The sequence below is a fragment of the Sphaerodactylus townsendi genome, linkage group LG07 (genome assembly GCF_021028975.2).
Source record: "Sphaerodactylus townsendi isolate TG3544 linkage group LG07, MPM_Stown_v2.3, whole genome shotgun sequence".
NCBI lineage: Eukaryota > Metazoa > Chordata > Lepidosauria > Squamata > Sphaerodactylidae > Sphaerodactylus > Sphaerodactylus townsendi.
The window spans coordinates 86,840,026-86,863,741 of NC_059431.1; the positions used below are offsets into that span (position 1 = coordinate 86,840,026).

General features: G+C 43.2%; 1 protein-coding gene across 2 annotated transcripts in view; it reads left to right on the top strand.

Annotated features, from left to right (window-relative positions):
- Window positions 1–23,716, top strand: part of SH3GL2 (SH3 domain containing GRB2 like 2, endophilin A1) — a 121,836-nt gene that overhangs the window by 74,871 nt on the left and 23,249 nt on the right. For both annotated transcript variants that reach the window (XM_048503619.1, XM_048503620.1), the window contains exon 2: window positions 22,212–22,280. In XM_048503619.1, coding sequence (XP_048359576.1) covers window positions 22,212–22,280 — 69 coding nt within the window. The remainder of the gene's footprint in view (window positions 1–22,211; window positions 22,281–23,716) is intronic.

The window sequence follows — 23,716 nt, forward strand, 5'->3', positions numbered from 1 at the left end:
GAGTACTATTGATACCAGAAGCTATAAAGAGACAGCAGGAAATCCTGAACCATAAACCCTCCAGCATGACTAAGCCACACATTCATTTTAACACACTTGTCTAAAGTCTGTAGTTACCACCCTGCTGTTTTTGCCTTTCATCATTCTCTCTGTAGATATTAGATGCCATATGGTTTAAGCTGTGCACTGCCATAATCCATTAATTAATTAGAGGCACAGTAATTAGATAGCTCTTTATTTTAAACTTACAGGAAAGGTATAGGCCAGTGATGGCGAACCTATGGCACGGGTGCCAGAGATGGCACTCGGAGCCCTCTCTGTGGGCACATACACACAGAGTTCGTTGCGGGGGGGGTGGTGGTGGTGGAAAATCACCCCCCACACACACACACACATCTAGGCTGGCCAGGGTCACTGAGCATGATGTGCGTGCATTGCGGTGAGCAGGGAGGACTCTTCTGGCAGGCCTGGTGCCTGTGCTCCGGGTGGCTGCTGCCCGGGGGTGGGGGCACAGAGGAGGCAGAAATGGCAGAGAGGCACAGAGGCACAGAGCGGTGCACGTGGGACTTCCTGGAGGCTACAGCAGGCTGGCCCCTGCTCGAACGGCTGGAGCGGAGGAAGAGGGAGCCAACCGGTTTTTCCTAAACTAAAAACTCAGCATTCAGGTTAAATTGCCGGGTTGGCACTTTGCGATAAATAAGTGGGGTTTGGGTTGCAATTTGGGCACTCAAAAAGGTTCACCATCACTGCTATAGGCATATAAGCAAATAAAGTATGAGGTGGGGAGAGGAAGGTTTTTTTATTTTAAAAACTGTCTATAATAATGTTCATAGTTCAGTTACAATAAAGGCCAGGGGTCAGATCTGGTCCTTTGAGGGGACATCAGGCCCATGAGGCAACCCCCCCCCCCAACTCCCAATCTGACCAAATTGGGAGTAAAGGGTGGGTGTTGTCTCAGCTGGGTCATGGGACTGATAAGCCCTCTCAAGGCAGCCACCACATCCCGCTGCAGGTTTACCAATCCAGGCACCCCTCCCCTCGTGTCATTCTGCAGCCAGCTGAGGCAGCCACCCCTCTCCACAGGGCCCGCCTGACCAAGTCACATTTATGTCATAACTGCCTCATGTAACATGAGTTTGACACCCCTGTACAGTTTGTCTTCTTTTGATCATTCAGACTCAGTTCTGCAACTATTTATACTGCCTCTTCCATACAATCAGTGGGTGATAAAGCAATCCTTGCTTAACTGACATGTAACTGAACTGCTATGGAGCCAGTGTGGTGTAGTATGGCAGAGCCAGTGTGGTGTAGTGGTATAATCTGGAGATCTAGATTCAATTCCCCACTCCGCCATATGAAGTCTACAACATAAATCGGAGCCATAGTTCTCTCAGAGCTCTCTCAGCCCTTGCAGAGACAGATAATGACAAACTGCCTCTGAACATCTCTTGCCTTGAAAACTTTCCACTAACACCATGAGTCAGCTGTGTTTTGGTGGCTCACAGGCACACATAACTGCACTGCTAATTTAAACAGTACAGTTCACACATCACTATTTCATGGTTTGCAGTTCCAGAATTTCAGATGAAAGCCTAGCAGGGATCTCAAAAGTTGGACAGGACATGGCCTTATTCAACAAATAATGTTATGAGACAGTTAGTTTGAAGGGAGATGGAGTTTGATGGGCCAGCACCCCCACCCCAGATAAACTTCCCCATTGCCCTAGCCAGCATTATTTCCATTTTTGTCTTTGCTTTGGCAGCTGGAGGTTTGCACTGAATACTGAATCCTCCACTTCCTGTTTTCTACTGGTTACCATCCTCCAGGTAGAGTCTGAAGCTCTCCCAGATTTACAGCTGCTGTTCTGTGTACAGAGAAAAAAAGGCTGAGAATTTAAGTTCTGTTTCCTCCCACCCCCCACCCCATGCAGCTCTTAAAACGCTCTAGTCACCAATGTATAGGAACTCAACAGAAGACCTGATTCTGTACACATCTGCCCAGGGCTGAGTATAATTTGATCCTCACTGAGCAAGACTAAACTCATGTCTTGCACAGGAGATATTAATATAATGAAAGATTGTTTTTACTTGAAAATCTTTAGGCATTTTGATTAGTGGGCAAAGTGACATACGGAAATCGGAAAAACAGCATCTTCACCAAAAGGTTCCCCTTATGGGCATATGACCTTATGTGTAAAAGCCACTGTGGTGCAGCCCATCTATAACGTACAATCAACTGCTGTGGAATTGTTCTGCTGTATCATTACTGTCTAGCTGTGAGAGCTGTTATTTTGAGAAGAGTAGGATGCTTCTTACATTATATCTATAACTAGCGTTACTGTGGCTGAGTCTGGTGAAGTGGAAAAGAAAGAAAAGGGGAAGCGAACGGTTCGAACATGTGTCATTGCACAATGATTGCAAGGGAGGGGAGGGGCAAGGGGCCTCTCTCTCCCCTCCCTCTCTCCCGTTCCCTTGCATGGCAACCCGGCCTGTCCCTCCCTAATGTTCCCCTTCCTCTGCTAGGGTGGGCGGGCCATGTGCAGGTCGCTGGTCCTGTCCCTTTCACTCTCTTCCCTTACAGGCGAATCATCTAGCTGGGAGGCATGAGCTACGTTGTGTTCAAATTTCAGAGCGTTTGGTCCAGCAAACCCCTGGACTCTCCCTCACCTTCCCCTTCCTCCGCTAGGGTGGGTGGGCCATGTGCATATGGCCCGCCCCATCCCTTTCACTGCATAAGGCAGTGGTTTTCAAGGAAGGCATGGTTGGTTCCCTTTTATCAGATAATAATAAAATAATAATAAAAGAGAGAGTTTGCAAATAACAAGCCTCTGTCCTCCAGCAGCAGCAGCAGCAGCAGCAGCAGGAAGTATTGTGTGGAGGGAAGTGGAGGAGGAGAGAATATCTGCTCCATGATGGTCCCCTTCTTTATCAACCTGTGGTCCAAGGAATTGCTTTGCCTCTATCATTTGTTGGTGGGGGAGGATTACTTTTGGAATAGTAATATCAACATAAGTGCAGCTTAAAGGGCTAAGCCAGCAGTCTTGACTAGGGTTGGTCAATACCCAAAAAATTCGATAAAATTTGGATTTGGATGTTTTTGGGCATAAAATGATCTGTATACCCAAATCCCACTAATAGCCAATTTGGATATGCCCAAAAATTCAGGTAAATCTGAAAAATTTGGGTCTGTTTTAATTCTTTTGTATTTTTTAGTGTTTTCACACGCTTTGGCCTGCAATAGACACATTTTTAAAGCTAGCGGCACCAAATGTTCAGGATATCATCCGGAGACTGTCCTGATGATTCTCCCCAAGTTTGGTGAAATTTGCTTCAGGGGTGGCAAAGTTGATGGGCAGAGTTAAGAGAACCAGGTCTGGAGAGCGCTCTACAGATAAACTCCAAGGAAAGGAGGGAATGCTTCCTTGTGTGTAAACAGAAAAATGCAAGGAGAGCCCTATGCAAGCCCACTACACAGAGAAGAGTCCCGAAGTAAGTGTTCCATGCATAATGGACCACAGATAAGGTGAGGTTACCTAATGATAAACAGGATTCCTTATTAGTCCCTCTCTCTTCAAACTCTCTACTTCTTTTTTCTACACAGTCCTCCAATCAGGGGACACAAGAAGAGTGCTGCTGAGAAGAGTCCATAGAGTTCTGCATTCTATTCTCACAACAGCCAGCCAGATGGCTCTTAGAAGCCCCCTCATGTTTGTTCTTACCATCTACTATTCATAGAGACGCTGCTTCTGAACACAAATAGTTTCATTCTGCTAGAGCCATCAAGAGACCCATCCCCCAGAAGCAAATCTGATTCTCTTTTACTTGAACAGTCTGTCTGTCATCTATTCAGTGGCAGTTGAAAAATGTGGAAGTATAGGGAGCTGTGGTGTTTTTTTTAACTCTCTTGTCGCCCTCATCCTTTCTACCCTTTCCTCCCTTCACTTGCATGCATACAACATTAAAAGACCTTGCCTGGCTTGAGCATCCATATGAATGGGTTGTATTGTAGTGGTTTAAAGCTTGAACTGGAAGGCAACATTTTGAAAATTTGCTTGAGGGAAAAAGCTGAAATGGAAACTTGCATTAACTTGGTGGTACACTGAATATTCAAATGGCACAGGCCCATTATGCATGGAATGCTTCCTGCACTGCTCCTCACCCCTCGCAGTGCCTTTGCAGTGGGGTCTCCTCAGGTTTCCTTGTTTACCTGTGAGGAGGTGCCACACTGCCTGCTGCTCAGCTTGTGCAGCTTGCCTGCCTCCACTCCTCTGTCCAAGCCAAAAATGAAGTGTGTGTGTGTGTGTGTGTGTGTGTGTGTGTGTGTGTGTGTGTGTGTGTGTGTGTGTGTGTGTGTGTGTGTGTGTGTGTGTGTGTGTGTGTGTGTGTGTGTGTCGGGGGGAGTTAGCCCTTTAAATGTAATATCAAGATTCCTTATGTCAATCTTGTGCAGGCTATTACCATTCTTTTTGTTTTTTAGGGACATGCCAGCTGTCACTCCTTGTGAGGAGTGCGGGGAGGGGAGACTCCTTGTAGGGATTGACATGTCCCTAATCCCCCCATCCCAAAGAATGGTAACAGTCTGCACAATATTCATATAAGGAATCTCCATATTAAGGGTCTCGATATTAAGGGTCACTCCCCCACCTCGATATTATATTTAAAGGGCTAACCCCCCATGGTAACTTTTGGCCTTGGACAGGGGAGTGACCCTGAAGGAATGAAACCCCAAAATAAGAGAAAATGTTGGCTTTTCCCACTCTTGCTAACTGCAGGGCTTCCGGGATCAGAGGCATCCTAAGCATAAGTGCAAAAACTTCTGCCTTGAAGGAAACGTCCCATCACTGCTCCTGAAAAAACCTCAGCTCAGTCCTTTAGATCTAGCCAGTTACCACCCAGTCTCGAATCTTTCATTTCTGGGTAAGATAATTGAGCGGGCAGTTGCGCACCAGCTCCAGAAATTCCTAGAAGACACAGAGCCATTGGATCCCTTTCAGTCCGACTTCCGCGCTGGCCATGGGATGGAGACAGTTCTGCTCGCTGTCATGAATGAGCTCCGGCTCCAACTAAACTAAGGTGGCTTGGAGCTGCTGGTATTGTTAGATCTCACCAAAGCGTTCGATACAGTAGATCATGACCTTCTGGTCTGCCGCCTCGCCGAGATCGGAGTCCGTGGGACATTCTTGGAATGGCTGTCCTCATTTCTCTGTGACTGAGGATGGCAGGTAGTGTCGGGGGGAGAGAACTCCACTCAGTGCCCCATGATATGTGGGGTGTCACAGGGAGCGATCCTCTCCCCGATGCTCTTTAATATCTACATGCGCCCCCTATCTGGGTTAGTTTGGAGCTATGGACTGTGGTGCTATCAGTATGCAGATGGGTTTTTATAGCCATCTTTTATTGTTTTAGTGTTTGCTGCTATAGTTTTAATTGATGTTGGTTGCTGTATTGTTTTAATTGTTTTATATGATGTTTGCCACCCTAAGCCCAATTGGGAAGGGTGGGATATAAATCAATCAATAAAAAAAACCTAGAGCTGGCAATCCTAAATCAAGGGTTTCCAGGCATACATCTGAACCCATAGAAGACTTAGTGAGTCTCCTATGGGGGAGACAGCACTGGGATTGTAAGATGTAAGATTTTGCCAATGTCTGGTGAGCAAAATCCTGGAGCATCTAGCATCAACAATGTCCTTCTCTCCCTCATTTTCTCTTGCTGCTTGTTTGAAAAATGGGGTGCTTTGGCAAGGATTTGTATTGTAACTGTAATCTCGAGATCCTGCATTGTGAAGTGGTTAGTGTTGGACTAGGATCTTGGAAAATCAGTTTTGAATTCCCACTCTGCTATGGAAACTTGCTGGGTGACCTTGGGACAGTCACATACTCTAATCCTTGACCCTGGGAAATATTTGGATGGGAAATCGCCAAGGAATAGTAGAGGTATGAAGAGGAGGCAGGCAATGACAAACCGTTTTTTTTAACATTTCTTGCCTTAAAAACCGTTCAGAGTTGCTAGAAGTCAACTGTGACTTGATGGGGGGCGGGGGGGGGAGTGGCTTAGGCATGCAAATCTGATGCCTTTAGGACAGTTTGCTTGTGAGACAGAAATGAAAACTTTAATTTGCAAAGCTATAACTCATCAGCAGGGAGTCATCACATGGAGCTATTATTAAATTATAATTAAATGAACCACGGGATGCAAACCATTTTTACTCTGTCTTGTAATTTACAAGATCATCCAACAGAGTCATAGAAAAGTTTATCAAAATCAAAGCAGTTCAAGGTAGACATTTGCCTTCTCTCAATTTTAAGTAGTGAATTCGATATCATTAGGAGAATAAAATATAGGTTCAGAGTTTTTTAGGTGGCAGTATCTTTTTATCGAATATTCATGTGGACTACTTGTGGATATTTAAATCTAGAGACTGGGACCATGAACAGACCAGTTGGATCTTTCTACAAATCTGAGAAAAGCCCCAGGTTTGTAGAAAAAGCTGAAAAAATATATTCGGATTTTAACACCCCCTATTCCCATGACAGAATCATTTTTTAAAGTTTACCTGTCATTTTTTTTAAAGTCAAAAACTGTGGAGGGAGAAAGAGAAGAGAAAGTCAAAAGATGGCACTTTCAGAAGTGTAGCAGAGATTTCAAAGATTATTATCCTACAACTGAGAAGATCACTAGACATAACAGGAGAAAAGGCTTTTCATAAAAGCTGGATCAACCTTGCATTACAAACAGGACATGAACTGAAATGCTAAAGCAGCTGGCAGCTACAAATTATTTACAAGCCATAATGGGCCCCATGGACATGATAGCTAAACAATGTGTGTTCTTACTTGTCTGATTTTTGTGAGACTTGGGCAGCCAGAAAGGCATTAGTGTATTTTAACACCCAAAGTTGTTTGTGCCTTGGAAGTGAGATGCTGGTTGATGCATAAGTACAATTGACTGAAGTCTCTTTTCAGGTTAGGAAGGCAAGCCCTTGGCAATAAGGTAGAATTAAGCTAGGACCTCATACAAAACTGTGTTTGTACCTCATACAAAACTGGTTAAGAAAGCCATAATTTCAGTTTCCAGACAACTTCAGGAGCTATCCAACTATTGCTAATGGGTTGGTCCCTGTATGGATGACCAATCAATGGTTGTTTAAATAAACCACATAATTTTCTGTGACATCTGAACCAAGACATAGAAATATACCCCATTCCAACAGGATCTGTATTGTAGACAAATCATTCTTCCCACACATACACCTGCCTGTCAGCAATGATGGACATGTTACTGTACACAAAAATCAAGCTACAGTGTGACAAGATATTTTCTACTGAAGATTGCTAACAAAATGACTCCTCCGAAATCCAGTTGGAGATTGTGAACTGTCATGCAAACATTGCCTCTGAACATTTTCATGCTTGTAGAAGTGGCTGAAGCCAAGGCAAAGTTGCTGCTTGGGTCTTTCATAATTCCAAGAGCTCAATGTTCCTAGATATAAGGGTTTTATTGACTTTTTGTGGGTTTTGATTAATTTTTCTTCAGGAGTTTTGTAAGTAATGCTTCACTGTGATATAAATATATTATAAAACAAACAGTCTACCCTTTTGCTTTCTCTACAAAAAACCTGTGTTTTCTTAGCTGAACTAAGGAGGAGGCAAAGCAAAGGGGTTCTGGCAGCCATTGGCACATGACCACTGTGGAGCACTGCATGTTGTGAAGCAGAGCAAAGAGCTTGGCCATTGCCAGAGGCTGCATTGCTCAGTGCCCTCCCATAAGGTGGAGGCAATAGAACGCCATCTTAAACTGGCAACTGGTCTATGTTTTGTTGACCAGCTTTAGATCAAAAGGTGGAGGCCCCTTCCGCACACGCAAAATAATGCGTTTTCAAACCACTTTCACAACTGTTTGCAAGTGGATTTTACTATTCCGCACAGCTTCAAAGAGCACTGAAAGCAGTTTGAAAGTGCATTATTCTGCATGTGCGGAATGAGCCTCAGTTTCTTTTAAAGGACTCTGACCCTCAATGTGCTTATTTTGTTACTCATCTTTTAGAGGCTGCACAGAAGAGTCGAAGGGAGGCATTTTTACATATGAGTTTTATTTAAGTTTTATGGTTTTATTATTCAAGACCTTGGTCTAAGAACAGGGTTTCTTATAAAAGAAAAATAGGGCTGGCAGCATCTGTGACAATCTGTGACAATGGCTGCCGGTCAGGTGGAGAGGTGCTTGCTGTTGTGAGGGACATAGGAGAGGGACAGGTTTTCATCCAAAGACTGCCGGGGCATTTGTTGGAGTGGTTTCAGGGCCACACACAGTGCCTCAGTCTGCTGACCCCCTTCCTGCTCCATCACCAGCAGGGGTGGTGCAGGGGTTGGCATGGGGCGCCCTAGGCAGCTTGGCCAACCTGCTGGATGGTATAACTGCCAGTAAACAGACAGCACTCACAACTACTTAGACTGACCACAACATCTCCCCCTTCCCCTTCTGGAGTTTGGCTGCCCTTTGTGATATGTGGACAGCGGTGTCAGTGCTGCCATGTAACCATACTCTACAGGGACTGGATTAACAACACCATAGTTACGCTGCATCTGGCTGCTGTGGTGCAGACATGCCTCAAGATTGTTCTGCCTGCCTATGAGGATTGTTCGTGTTTATTATATTTTTTATCTATTATCTGTCCAAAGCAGAGTGCGATGTAATCTTGGGTGTTTTATACTTTAATTGTAAACATTCCCCACAATTGTTTTTGAATAGCTCAATTGGATGTGGGATGTGCCATCTCAGGCAAAAGTATTTCACATTACCCACCACCTCATTGTTTCAACTGGAGATCCTGTAGACTGAATCTGGGATCTTCTGCATTCAAAGTTGTTGCTCCACCATGAGCAACAGCCCCTCAGTGGGAACTGGGATTGTTACAGTTTTGATGCAGTCAGTCCTCATCTGGACACTGAACTGCAGGCTGGCCTCTGTGATTGAAAGTCTCTGCAGCATGTAATGTCCTCATTACTCCTCAAGAAGGCTGCTACCAGGTGGTGAACAAATTTTGCCTATGCTGCTTCTAGGTATGCAGAGGATCAACATTTAGTTCAGGGTAAATGTTTGGTGGTTGTAAACAAGGTAAAGGGAACAATGTAGTTTGCTCTCAAAAACTATGAGGCATTTGCACAAATGCGCCTATGGAAATTAAAGCGACATTGGTGCATCAATGGTGATAATTGTTACTTGGTTGTCATTTGAACTGTTGCTGAATCAGCATCATACTTTGCAAATCTCCCCCAGTGAAACTGGAAAGATTGATTTTCTGTTAGCATAGGCCATGTGTCACTGCTGACAACATTTGTCCTGACCTTGCATGATGCAGATCGGCTGTACCGTAGGGCACTTTCCACACCACTGTTCTTTCTGTCCTCCTACACATGCCCTGTCTTTTGTTCCCAATGGGTGTATGGGCTCTCAATGTAGCACAGCAGAACCACAGCAGAGCATCTGCAGTGACAGGCTGGCAGAATGGGAAAATCCTCAACAGTTGCACCCGAGGCACCTGCTGATACTGAGATTTTCTGGCCTTTTTTAATGCCTGAGTCATAGGGATACACCTTCCAGAACATGCAGCCTCACAGTGCTGTGCAGAAAGCACACAAGGAATCTATTTAAAGATAATTATGGTTATACCCAGATAAATTGAATCAGACACTAATTCCAAACAATGTGCAAAAGAGTGTGGCATGTATATCAAACACTGATTTTAAGTACCAGTATTTACACTGTCAGGAGTGTTACTATAGCATCAGAATGCCATGGCTTTTATCAATTGCTGTAGATCTGTGTTTCCTAAGTTCCCAGTGGCTTTTTTCCTTGAACTAAAATCACAGGTGCACTTCATTCCCACATGGGAAAAAGTTGCTCTAAAAATGAAGAATAAGGAATGCATGCCTTCAGCATAGCCCATACTTATCCTTCTGCTTCTTCTGACAAGAGACAAGGTTATAGCAGTAACTCATACAGAAGAACTGTTGACAACCTCCCCTGAATGACTGCAGAAATTCAGCTAAACATGTTGTTCTCAGGGGGAACTACGCATTAGCCATTTATGCATGCACTATTTACCCCAAAGCTGTTTGCTTCGCAGTGGGGTTTTCCCATGCTTTTGTTTGTTTGCACAGGGATTTTCCTCCTGCAAAGCGCGCAAACCAATCTGAGCCACCATTGTTATTTCCATGCAACGCCCGTTTGGGGAGGTTGCCTGTCATCTTTTTTTCTTTTGGTTGCCATCTTCGGTCTTGTGTTACTTCACTAGACCTTGTCAATATCATGTCATGTTTTTAAAAAGCCCTTATTTTTGTTTTAAAACCCTGGCTCAAAGAATGGAAGGAATTGTTGTAGTGAGGGTCAGGGAGGGCAGGGAGAAGCCAGAAAAGTTGAGGAAAGCCTAACATAGATGGATCTTATTTGCTTTCCCGTTGAAGGGAGAAAAAAGTCACCCTTTGAGAGCTTTCAAAAACGACAGGAATTCTCTGATCTGAGAGTATGGTGAGTTCCAAAGAGGAGGAAACGTCTGCATAACCAAGAATCCAGCCCAAAGGGAATGTATGCTCATGTGAAGGCGACTGCAAGAGTGTCTCTACTTGAATTTCTACTCTAGGTGTGATTGAATCAATCATTTTCAGTGTAGTGATGTATCAGAATTCCTTCCTCAGGAATGATCACCCACTGTTTTTGCAAGCTTTCAGAGTCTTATTTATTTCTCATGGTACAGTGTGTGAGTCACTGCGGGTCATAAATAAAATTGGTGAAGTTTGTAATATCTTGATTTTTATATATTGTTTATAATAGCTTTGCAGTATTTTCATGTGTTCACTAAATGCAGTGGTGGACATGAATAGGTTAGATTAGAATATAGAGGTGAGGAAGAATTGTCTCCCCTCTGGAGAGAAGATGGGAAACTACAGGTTTGGAATATTAACTGCTAAGGGTTGGTAAGTCACGAGTTTAGATTCATGCACCAGTATGTGTATAGAAACCATCCAAATATGTGTCCTGTTGTTGTCTTTGGTATGTAATGAGAACATGAACTGACAAAACCAAAGTTTTTAGTCTGGGGTGAATGGATGATAGGGATTTATTTTTCTGCTCTTGTGACAAAAGTCATTAGAAAACAAACACTGCTTTTAGAATCTATTTGCTATACTGCAGGGAAGAATGCCAGCAATCCCCTCATGTTGGCAAAATAACAAGATGTTTCCAGGACAAAATTGATTGTAATATAGATCTTAGCTCATAGTAAGACAGCTAGTGGGCACTTCCATTTTACTTATGTCAGCTGGGTTTTTTGGGCAATGCAGAATGCCCACAGTAAAAGCTTTTGTTATTTATATTGGTGTCTTCTGTTGAGAACAGGTATCTGAATCAAGGTGAAAGCAGAGTTCCAGCCTTCAATATAACATACTGATTCCTTATTCTGCCCCTACTGCTGAGCTTGCACATTTGGTTTGATTCTATTGATTAGCCATTTGTAAATAAAGATTGTGGCTTTGGAGACACATGGTAAATGTGCAAGGTCATTCAGGAGTGGTGTGCTTAAAGGAACTTTATATTCTCTGGACTTTACACAGTCATCAGTGAAATCTAGATGCATCTAGATGCACTGAGTTAATTCTATAGCATGGACTTGTTCATTCTTGTATGAGGTGTTTGTATATTTTATCCATATGTATGTGTTTTTGAATTGGTTGAGATAGCCATGGATAACTGCTTGGTACATTTTCTGGTGAAACAGAAACATTGGTGGTAGGAGGAGGGATTTTATCCATGTAGCTTTGATGTTACATATTCTTTATCTCCTGGGGTTTTGGTTGGAGTATGAATGGTTGAACTGACAATAGAGTTCTGAAGATAGACTGTCTTGGTGCTTTCATAAGTGCAACCAAAGGTCAAGTAGAAAGGAAAATGCTGATGCTTCTTCTTCTTGCTTGCCACCTTGCCCTGTAGGGACAGGCAGTAGAGAACAGCACATGATTGACAGCTGGATTGAAACAGCCGTCTAGATAAAGGGAAAAAGAGATCAGAGCACAAATATATAATAAAAAACATCATAAAGACTTTGTGGCATGTTAAAGGCTAGCAAATCCATTGTGACATATGCTTTTGGCTAGAACCCATTTTGTCTTAATGGAAGTCCCCTAAATCCAGCATTCACTATAAAGCCCAGAGACAGAGCATATGCCTTGTGGACAGAAGTTTGCAGGTCTGGTCCTTGGCATCCTCAGTTAAAACGATCTTGGATTAAAATAAATCCGACAAAGATTTATGACTGAGACTGAGGAAAGCTGCTGCCTGCCATTTCTGACCATTGTTCCCTCGCCTTTTTGGGCCAGTGACCCACATCTAGCCTCTGCTGCCACCCTGTTCTAAAGTTTGAAAATATGATTATTGTTAACTTCAAACTGATCAAAATGTTTGGCAGTTTTCCTGAGCTGTATGCGAGCAGAGCAGTTTCACACACAAAAATGTGCTGTGTTATTTCGTTTATGCTGACTGGTAATTAAATTGTTCCAAGAATTACTGTAACAGCTGTAAAGAGGGAAGTTCTCCAACCATCCCTTCTTTCTGGCATTTATTCGTCCTTTTGAAGTTTGGGAAAAGGACTAGTTGCCCTGTAAATGGAATCCATACCACTGCCCCTGCTGCAACCTGCTGCTGTTTTAAAAACAAAGAACTGCTAACTATGCAGCAGCTGAGCTGTGTACACCCTTCTCACTAAAATTCGAGGTTCTGGGTGTGGGGAGGTCTGTGACCAGATCGTCCCAGAATTTCTTAAATAGAAACAGTAGCCCTGTAGGGACTTGTATTGGATTAATTAATATAGTGCCATTTGATTAGCCCAGCATGATGCATCAGCAGTGAGGACAGGGCAACTACTACTGCTGCCACCATTAGTACCACCTCCACCACTTCTGGTTGCAAAAAAGTTTTCCCTGATCAGTTTATCCTTCACTGACCAAGTTCTGTCTGCCCTGATCATTAACTGCCCTGTTGCCTGTCTGCCTGCCTGCCTGCCTGCCTTGATAAGTAGTAGTAGTACTTATACTACTAGTAGTATATTAAAAGTAGTAGTGATAAGTGAGTGGGACCAGTGGGAGAAAACTCTGAATGAGATCAGGACTACTTTTGGATTCTTCCCTGTACTGGGACAGGGAAATTTCTCACCGAAGTCCTGATGAGGGGCAGGAGAAGGGGGGCTGTTTTTACTAAGCACAGTCTCCCTTTATCGTTAAGTGTGAAGCATCTTGCTGCAAATTGCCTTTGTGAAAGAAGGGATGCTTCTGATCATGTATTTGAATGCCTTGTACTTGTCAGTGAATAGTGTCTGCCAAGTTCCCATCGTTGTAGTGCCAAAAATAACATCCAAATTCTGTTAATTTTTTTCCGTTACAAAAAAATCCACCCTGAGTTGTATGTTTTTTGGCAGAACTTATAGAGAAATGGCTGTACAGCTTTGTTCCTTTTTTGACATGGTTACCTGCATATTATGTGTAAACAGTCCCCCAAATATATCCACTTTCCACTTTAAGATCCTTTTTTTTTGTAAACCCATAAACAGAAAAGAACCTGAGGTAAAAAAAACACAACCCTGTAATTCATTATATGTTTTTTTCACTGAGTTTCCAAGGGAGTTTTAAATTCTAAAACCTGAACTGTTTGTTTTACTATGAAATATGGTTATAGCTTTTGTTTCTCTGTAAAACTGTTTGGTCTGTTATGCAAATACCTTTTACTTGTTGATTCCTTCTCAATCCCATTCCATAACCCACAAGGAGTTCAAAATCTACTGAACTGGCCAGTGACCTGATTCAGGAAAAGGTGAAGGGTCATCACACAGCTGTGCCAGGAAGCATATCCATGAGTACAATAAGGCACATGAGCACTAAATTGGGGACTACAGTGGTAGTGGCATGGGCAGGGCTTGGGAAAGGGAAGCTTCAGGATCAGGACAAATAGGAAGCTTTTGCTAAACCTGAACCTCTGACAACAACAACAAAAACCACATGCATAACAATTGTGAGTTGTTGACTCATTCACATCTTAGGTATACCATGAAAAATGTGTAATATTGGAAATGATATAGGAGTTTTAAAACCCTTCCTTGTTTCAGACAGCAGACTTTCAGTCCAGGCCTTGACAACACCTAGGCAAAAGTTCTGATAAATGAAACACAAACTTCAAACTAATTACTGTTCTAAAAACACTTCTAAAATGTTCAAAACTTCTCTCTGAGTAATGTTGTAGGGTTCAATGCAAAACTACAGCGCTGGTCCATTTAATCTCCTTTTCTGCCATATGAATAGTGATTGAATAATTACAGAGTCACCTTCATGTGTTAATGCCTCTTCTTTGGACACCTGTTTCCTACTAAGTGTTAGACGTGCTTATACCTGCATACTCCCTTATATAGTTTGATTAGGCTACCTGGAATTAGACTACAAAGAAAACAATAACTGTAATAAAATTTATGTTATTTCAAAGTCTTCTCTTTCCATATCTCTGCTACTCTGAGCTGTCCAAAGATTTCTTGTTTTCCTCCATAGTCCCTAATGCCAGAGTACCCACCTGTCATCACTTTATTCTCTGTCTTCAGACCAGAGGCGGAGCTACCAGGGGGTCAGTGTGTGTGCGTTTCACCAGGCGCACACTTGGGGGGGGGGAGAAAATCACCCCTGTCCTCCCCCATGGTGCTCCCCTCCCACCCCACCCCCGCAGTGCCCTCCCACATTTACTTTATTGAAACAGTGTAGGCTGGAGAAGCGGCCTGTTCCCTTCAGGCTGAAAATGACCTGGTGGGAACTACCCTTCCCAGGAGACCTTGTGACCCCCAGGGTCTCATGGAAATTGTAGTTCCCACCAGGCCATTTTCATCCTGAAGGGAACAGACCGCTTTTCCAGGCAGAACTAAGGAAGGGGGGCAGGGCACTGCAGAGGGGGGGGGGTGCGGAAAACTCAGAGTGCGCACCGGGCCCACTCTGGCCCAGCTACGCCTCTGCTTCAGACTATGGCCTAAGCAGTCCATCCCGTTTCATTTCCTGTGCAGCACTTTTCATCTGTTGTGCACTGCCATGTCTCCCCACTGCTTTTCTTTATTCAGTTGTGAGGCAGGATTAGCACATTCATGAATTCACCTTTTCCTGTCCTGGGTTTATGCTCTCCCCAACCATGACAGAAAGCATAGGGGAATTCCTCTTTTTTAGAAAATTAGCATGGAAAGGTCAATTGCAAATCCTAGTCAGTTTCCTGTACATGTATGCACCTTCTTCAGTCATCCCCCCAATGTATTCTTAGTGCTTCAGTCTATCTGGTTTAAATGCAATTTTGCTTCCATTTTGGAGCATGGACCTTTGTTGTTTCTCCTAAAGTTGGTTTCTTATTTCCCAAAAATTAAAAATCTTTTCTTTTGTTCTACGTCTTCAGTGTCGATAGACTGATAGGATGATAGATTGATGGGATGATAGAGTGATGGAATGATAGACTGATAGGCAGTGGTGTTCCTGCCTAGGGACAGGGGGTACCCTATGTCCCCGGGCGCCCCCCATTTGGTCACGTGGGGGCGCCACCATTTCAGGGTCGTTTGTGTGATTTTAAATTTTTTTAGTGTTTTTTACGTTTTGGCCTGCAGGGGGCGCATTTTTAAGGCTAGCAACACCAAATTTTCAGGGTACCATTCAGAGACTGTCCTGATGATACCATCCAAGTTTGGTGATGTTTGGTTCAGGGGAAGCAAGGTTATGGACCCCCAAAGGGGGTGCCCCCATCCCCATTGTTTTCAATGGGAGCTAACAGGAGATTGGGGCTACCCCTTTGAGGGACCATAGCACGTTACCTGAACCTAACCTCACCAAACTTGGGTGGCTGTCATATCGAATAGTTACCAGATGATACCCTGAAATTTTGGTGTCACTAGCTTTAAAAATACACCCCTGACAGGCACCCCAAGAAAGTTGCCCAAGATTCTTTGTTTTGCAGTGATTTTGCTTCATTGTAGCCAATGGGAATTTTTTGAGTGTGTAGGCAGGCTGCACATTTTTGAAGATAGAGGCACCAGACTTTCAAGGTGGCTCAGGAGGCCCTCCTGGTAATAGCATCCAGGCATAGAGACCTTTGCTTCTGAGGGTTCAATTTTACGGACCCTCCAAAGGCTTATTTTGTTTCCACGCTCCTGCACATGAAAGCCTGTGGGCTGAATTTTCTCAGAACTCTCTCAACTTGTTCCCCCCCGCCCCCCACTCCAGAAGCAAAGCTCACCAAGCTTGGATGCTATTACCCCAAGACAGGAGCCACCTTGAGGTCTGGTGCCTCTATCTTCCAAAATGTGCAGCCTTTCCTTCCTCACTCAGAAGTTCCCCAGAATCTACTGGCTTCTTCAGCAGGATTCTGTGGTGGGAAAAATTCCTTTTACCACCCATAGACTTCAATAGAGACTTTCTGTTATGTAGATGGCTCTGTGGTAGAGGTTTCAATGGGAGGCACTGTGGTAGGGGTCTTGCTCTGGGTGCAGGGGCATTTCCTGCAGGGCTGCTGATGTGTGAGTCTCCTGAAAGGAACCAACCAAATTTGCTAAAATGCTGTGGGCACCAAGTTGAAGGTGAAAACCTGATGCCCACAACATTCGACCATCCAAGGCAAACTTTAGTGCCCCCACCCAGAACAAGACCACTGCACCACATTGCCTCCTGTTGAAACCTCTATCCCACAAGCCAGCTGGGCATAACAGAAAGCCAAATGTGCCCAAATTTGCCCCAGATTCCGGCTGAATCTGGTATTTGTTTAATCTAAATCTCCAACCCTCAAAAGTGATGTTGTTTCAGCATCACTTTCAATTTTGTTTTAACCGGAGACCCCAGATTCTTCCTTTAAGGTGGATTTAAAAGAAGAATCTGAGCTCCCTAGTTCAAGCACCATTGAAAGTGATGCTGTTTGAGAGAATGGATTCCACTGGAGAGGTGTTTTGTGAGATGATGAGTGCTGACATTTGTTTGGTAAATGTTTTGCTGGGTGTGGTTTGTGAGAGATTTACATGCTTAATACCCACTTGCACTGGCTTGGAGTTGTTTCTCAGGCTAACCTACCTCATAGGGTTGTTGTGATTAGGAAATGAGGAAAAGAGTTGGTGGGGAGAGAGCCATGTATGTTTTGCTGGGAGTGGGAGGTGTTTTGTGAGCTGGTGCAAAAAATAATTGTTTGTTCATGGTGGGGGAGGGTGGCTGCCCATTCGCCAGGGGGGGGGGCAAACTCAGGTTTTGTCCCCGGGCTCCAGTTTGCCTAGGTTCGCCCCTGCTGATAGGATGACAGGATGATAGACTGATAGCATGATAGATAGACCATCAGCCAGATGGATCCATACATCGTCTGTGACTGAAACCCAGGTAGCAGCAGCAGGAAATCATGCAAATATTGTCAACACACAATCACAATGTGTCATCTGTGAATAAACCTGTATCTACTGAGGCTGTCTGTTGTGCATGGTGTGTGCTCCTGTTGTCAATGCAAGGGAGGGGGTCTCAGATTTGCCATACTCAGAAATCCCCAGCTGAGTGCGGGGTGGGGGTCTCAGAAGGTAGGATAGGCAGCTGGCAGTGACCAGCCCATGCTTAGGCCCCTGCAAAGTCCAAAGGCAGTCACTTGGGAAGTAGAAAAAAAATGAAATGAGAGATATGTTGTGCCTACACCAAACCTGAACGGGAAAGAGATGGACAGAATAGGACCATGTTGGCCCCCCTCAGCTGAGCTTTGTACATTTGCCCAGTGGTCTATCAGTAGTAGCTTGAAGCAGAAACAAAACCAAAAAAACATTAAATCGAGACAATTCATGCCAAATCCTTGCAAACCAGTACTGGCAGGTTGCAGAGGAAAGATGATTGGGAAGAATGAGAGAATGAAAGAATGAGAATGAGAGGATGAAAAAAGGATGGAATCCTTTGTGGAGGGGAAAAAGGCAGGGAAGGAGGGGGGAAATCTGAGAAGGCTTGTCACGATGCATTCTACTTTACTTTCCCTGCAAAGGAGAAAAAAGGCTGGGTTTTCCCTGCATTCAGAAAATGCAGGGATTCTCTTTCAAGAAGTGTGGTGGCTTCAAGACAATTGCGTAATTGAAAATCTAACCTGAAGGGAAATTCTGTTTAAAGCAAGATGTTCTGTGCGCAAGTGGCCTACATCTCAAAACCCACTTTTTGATGTAAGCATTTACTGTTCTTTTCCAGTTGAAATGAAGAGATAGGTATATGCATGCATTAATTTATTAATGTTGCCAACCCCTTTTAGAGGAACCTTCCCTATTTACTTACCTTCTTAAAGTTTTTGTTGGTGTAACTAGATGTATGTGCAGTTGCTGGCAGGGATGTAACAAGGTTGAGGCAAGGTTGAGGCAGCTTGAATGGACTCTTTTTGAGAGAAGTCATGCATGATTAGTATGCTAATAACTTGTGGGGAAGAGGGAGCAGGGTATGGTACCTGTTAAATTGGGAAATGTCTTCACTAGACCAGAAGCTGAGAGTAGAAAGGAGAAACTTTAGCATTTTTGGCTTTCAAAAAAGCTTTATTTGAAATCTTCACTACAGACTAACAGGAAAAAAAAATAACACCAGCAATTGCAGCTGCCGATCTGAGTCACAGTCCCTTAATTTGCCGAACAAGTTTGCATATAGAAGATTAGGAAGAGAGGTGTCATTCACAGCAGTAGAGCTCAGTTGGAAACATTTGCCACAGTACTCTGTAAATCACATACACATCCTTTGCCAATTTTCCTGTGAAAATTGTTGTTTCTTCCTACACACACAATCACCCCCGTTACAGGCCAGCAAAATATCTTCCCTCAGATCAAAAACAAGATCCCTTTCCCTTCATAAGCATCTAATACAGTGGTTCTCAACCTGGGGGTCGGGACTCCTTTGGGGGTCGAACGACCCTTTCACAGGGGTCGCCTAAGACTCTCTGCATCAGTGTTCTCCATCTGTAAAATGGATAAATGTTAGGGTTGGGGGTCACCACAACATAAGGAACTGTATTAAAGGGTTGCAGCATCAGGAAGGTTGAGAACCACTGGTCTAATAACTGTGCAAGTGTAAGTGAAAAGATTCTGAAAAGTAAGGGGGTGTGAAAGGGTTGCCAGTGCCAACCTTCATGTGGTAGCTAGAGATCTCCTGCGATTACAACTGATATCTGGGTGACCCAAAAGCTCTTCCTGCTGATTATCCTGGTTCTGTTAGAACAGGGAAGGAAAGAGAGAAAGGTATAAGCACACTGAGTCTCCACTTCTGGCTGGCAGTCTCCCACCAATGAATCCTTATGGGCTGGGGGAGGGGCAGTTCTGAAAAGTAAAAGTGAGATATCAATAGTATTCATGATTTTATAATATCTAATTTACTATTTTATAATATCTGCTGCTTGTGAAACTCCTAAAAATATCAAAGAAGTAATAGACAAGGGTGCAGATACAACTTTCTGCAGACATGAGAGACCAAAGTCATGAAGAACTTTGTATGTGATAGTCCATAACTTAAATAGAACCTGGTAACTGCTAAGTAGTCAGTAAAATATCAGCAGAATGGGAGTAACATGTATTCTCTGCCTAGCTTCTGATAATAACCAAGGTGTAGAATTCTGCACCAACTAGAGCCCCCAAGTTGACTTTGAGGGGAAACATATGTGGTGTGCATTACAAAAGTCTAGTCTTAGAATCATAGTTGGAATAGACCACAAGAACCATCAAGTCCAACCCCCTGCCATGCAGAAATACACGATCAAAGCACTATTGACAGATCCAGCCTTTGTTTAAAAACCTCCAAAGAAGGAGACTCCACAACCCTTCAAGGCAGTGTATTCCACTGTCAAACAGAGCATAAGTGGAGGCCTTCACAGAACTCAAAATTTTGTTAGCATCCATCATCAAAACTCAGTCAAAGTGGTCCATAAATAGACCAGGCAAAGCATTAGGTATTTTTTTCCTGTATGACCTCTGTTACAATCACCATCCAGATCAGAATGTATTCACAATATTTAATTATCAGAAACCATGGCACAAGTAGCATAACTAATTTCTGTTCCTGAGATCATAAAGGCTCAGATTTAGGAGTAAGCAGATGTTGAGCTAACTTACACTACAGCAATGGTGGTGAAATAGCAGATGCGGTGACAGCATAGAAGTAATATTTCTTTGCTGCTGTCACTGCCACTTCATAGGTCTTCCAGTGAGTTCTGTAGCACAGTCTGTCAGAATTCAGTACAAGTTTTCCAGCAGTGACATTCTAGGTGTTTTCTGGCTCTCTTCAAGTCACCCAGTTCCATAGTAAAGTATGTGGTAAACTTTTGTCATATTAATTTCAGTGAGTTAAAATCATTTATTTACTTCATTTATACCTTCCCTTTCTCCCTTATAGAGAAGGCCATATCAGACGCTTGGTAAAACCAGTGAACTGAACAGTGCTTGGTTCGAACTACTTTGCACACATCATCTGGGAAGATATTTATGCTTTTGATACTCAGGGGCTGCAAAAGTTTTAGCTATTCAGCTATTTAGCTATTTAGCTATTCAGTAAGGTAGAAGAATGTCCCAGTACTTGATGGGAATTCCTCCAATGCATAAAGATTTGATGGACACTATTTTATAAGACCACAAATGTAGCTAGGTAATCTGGATTTGGGAACCTTTACTAAGGCAGCTAATAAAATTAACATGGTTTATGAATTTTATATATCTCTCTGTGTGTATTTTCATTTTCTATTTTTAAATGCTTCAGTCTTGATGCTTAATGTTTTTAATATCTTCAACTATGTTTGCCAGTGCAAATGATGAATATGTTGAAAAGAGCATTCCACTGTGTGTGCTGATTTATAAGTCTTCATGACCTTGTGAAACAATTTTACTAAATTCCATTCCCCAATGGATCCTAGTCTTTCTTTACAAGCTGCTAAAGAAAGTTGAAGATGGAACTATGAATTTTTTTTTAAACAAGCACAGATGCAAAACTAAATTGCTAAAGAATCTTGTTTTTTTTCTAACTGAAACTTCATTGATTTTCTATACTCACAGCCTTATAATATTCTGAAGTGTAGTGGCGGTGATCTGTACAGCTCTTAGTAGAACATGATCATTACTGGTAGTAAATATATGCCAAATAATATGCACCTGTTCATTAAAGTATCATTTGGGAAGTCATAATCATGGCTTGAGTCAAACTGTGATCTAGACCCAAGACTTCATAAGTCTGCTTTGACTCTCATAAAACAAAAAAGTTAGAAGATCTGCCTCTAGATTTTTTTCACTGGACAGCTCACTATTTCTGGTGGTTGATGTGGCCTGCCTGGCTAAGAGATAGTTAGGCCAATATTATTTACAAACATACTTTACTCCTACTTTACAATACTGTTCCCACTCTGTTCCCCCAGTGCACAGTGACTGTTACCATCAAGTGTTAGAACTTGGTTGTCTGTAGAATCTCATGAGCAGTGGATTCTACATGGTTTGGAGAAATGGCTGAATTTTGCCTTGTTTCTATAAAGAAAGTGCACCATCGATCTCTATCAGTATAGAGTGCAAAAAGGAGCACTGAGAATCTGTTGGAGAAATTTTTAATTTTAATGAATTAAAAGATTTCTATCACAGGCTCTTCAGAGTCTGCCTGAGGCTGCTACAACTCTTCTATAAAATGCTAGTAGTATTTCCACTAGGGTCAGTGTACTCTGCACCATTCTGGATTTCACACCAGAACGCTCATCTGCTATATTCTTGTCTTTCTTTATGTAAGCTCTAACTCTTTTATTACTGGAAGGTACTCTGACTCTTTTCGTGAGGTAAAACTGTCTATATACAGTTACTGTTACTGTGTAACTCTTAGGCTCATTCCGCACATGCAGAATAATGCACTTTCAAACTGCTTTCAGTGCTCTTTAAAGCTGTGTGGAATAGCAAAATCCACTTGTAAACCGTTGTGAAAGTGGTTTGAAAATGCATTATTTTGCGTGTGCGGAAGGGGCCCTAGTTAACTGCTAGTCTCAATGGTGGCAGCAGTTCCCCGGTGAAATGATGTGACTTGAGGTCAGACACTTCCACTGCATCCATTGCACCCTTCAAAGAAAATAACTCAGCACTGAAACCCAAAAAGCTTGCAGTAAAGCTACTTCTAACTTATCAGGTTCCACAGAATCTCTCTTTTGTTTTTTGTCCTGCAGAAAGTAAGTGAAAAGGTTGGTGGAGCAGAAGGAACCAAGCTAGATGAGGACTTCAAAGAGATGGAAAGGGTAAGTCTGAAGTCAATCTGTGCTGTGTCCTTACAAATAACAATCCTGAATAATTTTAATTAAGAAATCAAATATTAAGTAGCCATGAGATCCTAATTAAGCCAGTATGAGGTTCTTAATGTAATGAAGGATCACCTGATAGCCCATCTAGCCCTGACTACTGCCCCCCTTCTCTAAAGGTCCAGCATGGAACAAAAAGAAGCACATTCCTCTCTGCTCTTCACTCCTCAAATGTCATATCACTGACCAAAAGGGGGTGAGGCCTTGGGAGTCATAGTTGTTATATGTTTTTCTGATAAAACTAGAATTATGGAAACTTATAACAACAGTGTACCAGAATTTAATCATAACAAAGGTTGAAGATATTATAAAATAGACACCCAGAAGTAAGCAAAATCTTGCTTTTGCCTTTTCTACGTGAACACCACTTTTGCTAGCCATCCCTGCAGGGTAGGCAACCTTGGCCTTGCAGGAGTCCTTCTGGAACAAACAGGACATGGCTCTGAGTTCTGTTCATAAGCTCTTTACTTCTGTCAGGTAGTTAACAGCACTCCTGCAAGCTTGAGTCCCTTTACCACATCAACCTCCACCCTTTTGCCCTGCCTCCCTTTTATCCCTCTCAGGAGGTTCCAGCCTCCTAGTGGCTGGTGAACTGTCTGCCCTGCCCTGCTGGCCTGAAACTGACTCTTCAGCCTTCCTGGCCCTCCTCCTTGATTGCAGCCTAGTCCAGATTATGTTGGCCCCGCACCACTCTCAAAGTCTGCTACAGACTGCTGATTGTAGCTTGGCTAGGGCTGTGCTGCCTCCATCCTATTCCCTGGAACTGGTGAGGCTTGCTGTTGTTGCTCAGGCTCTCCTGCCATTTCTCTGCTGTTCCTTCTTGCTTCTGGCTTGTTGAAGGTCCCTGCTTCTTGTGATAAGTCCAGGGGTGGGACTGATGGTTGTGAGGTGCTCCAGGATCCCTTGGTGGGAATTTGTAACAAGGAGGGGGTGGAACAGGCTCCCAGGTGCTGGAAGGCAGCCCCATCCCTGGGCATCCTACCTTTGTTTAGATATCTATATATGTGCTGTTTTAAGTGGTGGTCTGTTGAGTATTCCTATATGAAAGAACATGATTACTAGGTATGGGTTGCTCTGATGTACAGATGTACTAGGAGGGCAGTGACAGGGTGGCTTAAAGACACCCTTTCTCCTGCAGAGGAACAAAAGGGCCATCTGGCCTCATAATGTGGCCCTCCTATCATTCTAATATAAGCACATGAACTTATCCTAATGAAAGGGTTGCTTGTTTTCAGTGATCGGCAATGGGAAGTTGGCTACTCTAGTTTAAAATGATCTGAAGCAAGACTCTGGGACATGTTATTCATCTCTGCATGGCCTAGTTTGTGCTTTTCTGAAAACACTAGTTACATTGCTTCCAAATTATTAGCCAAAGC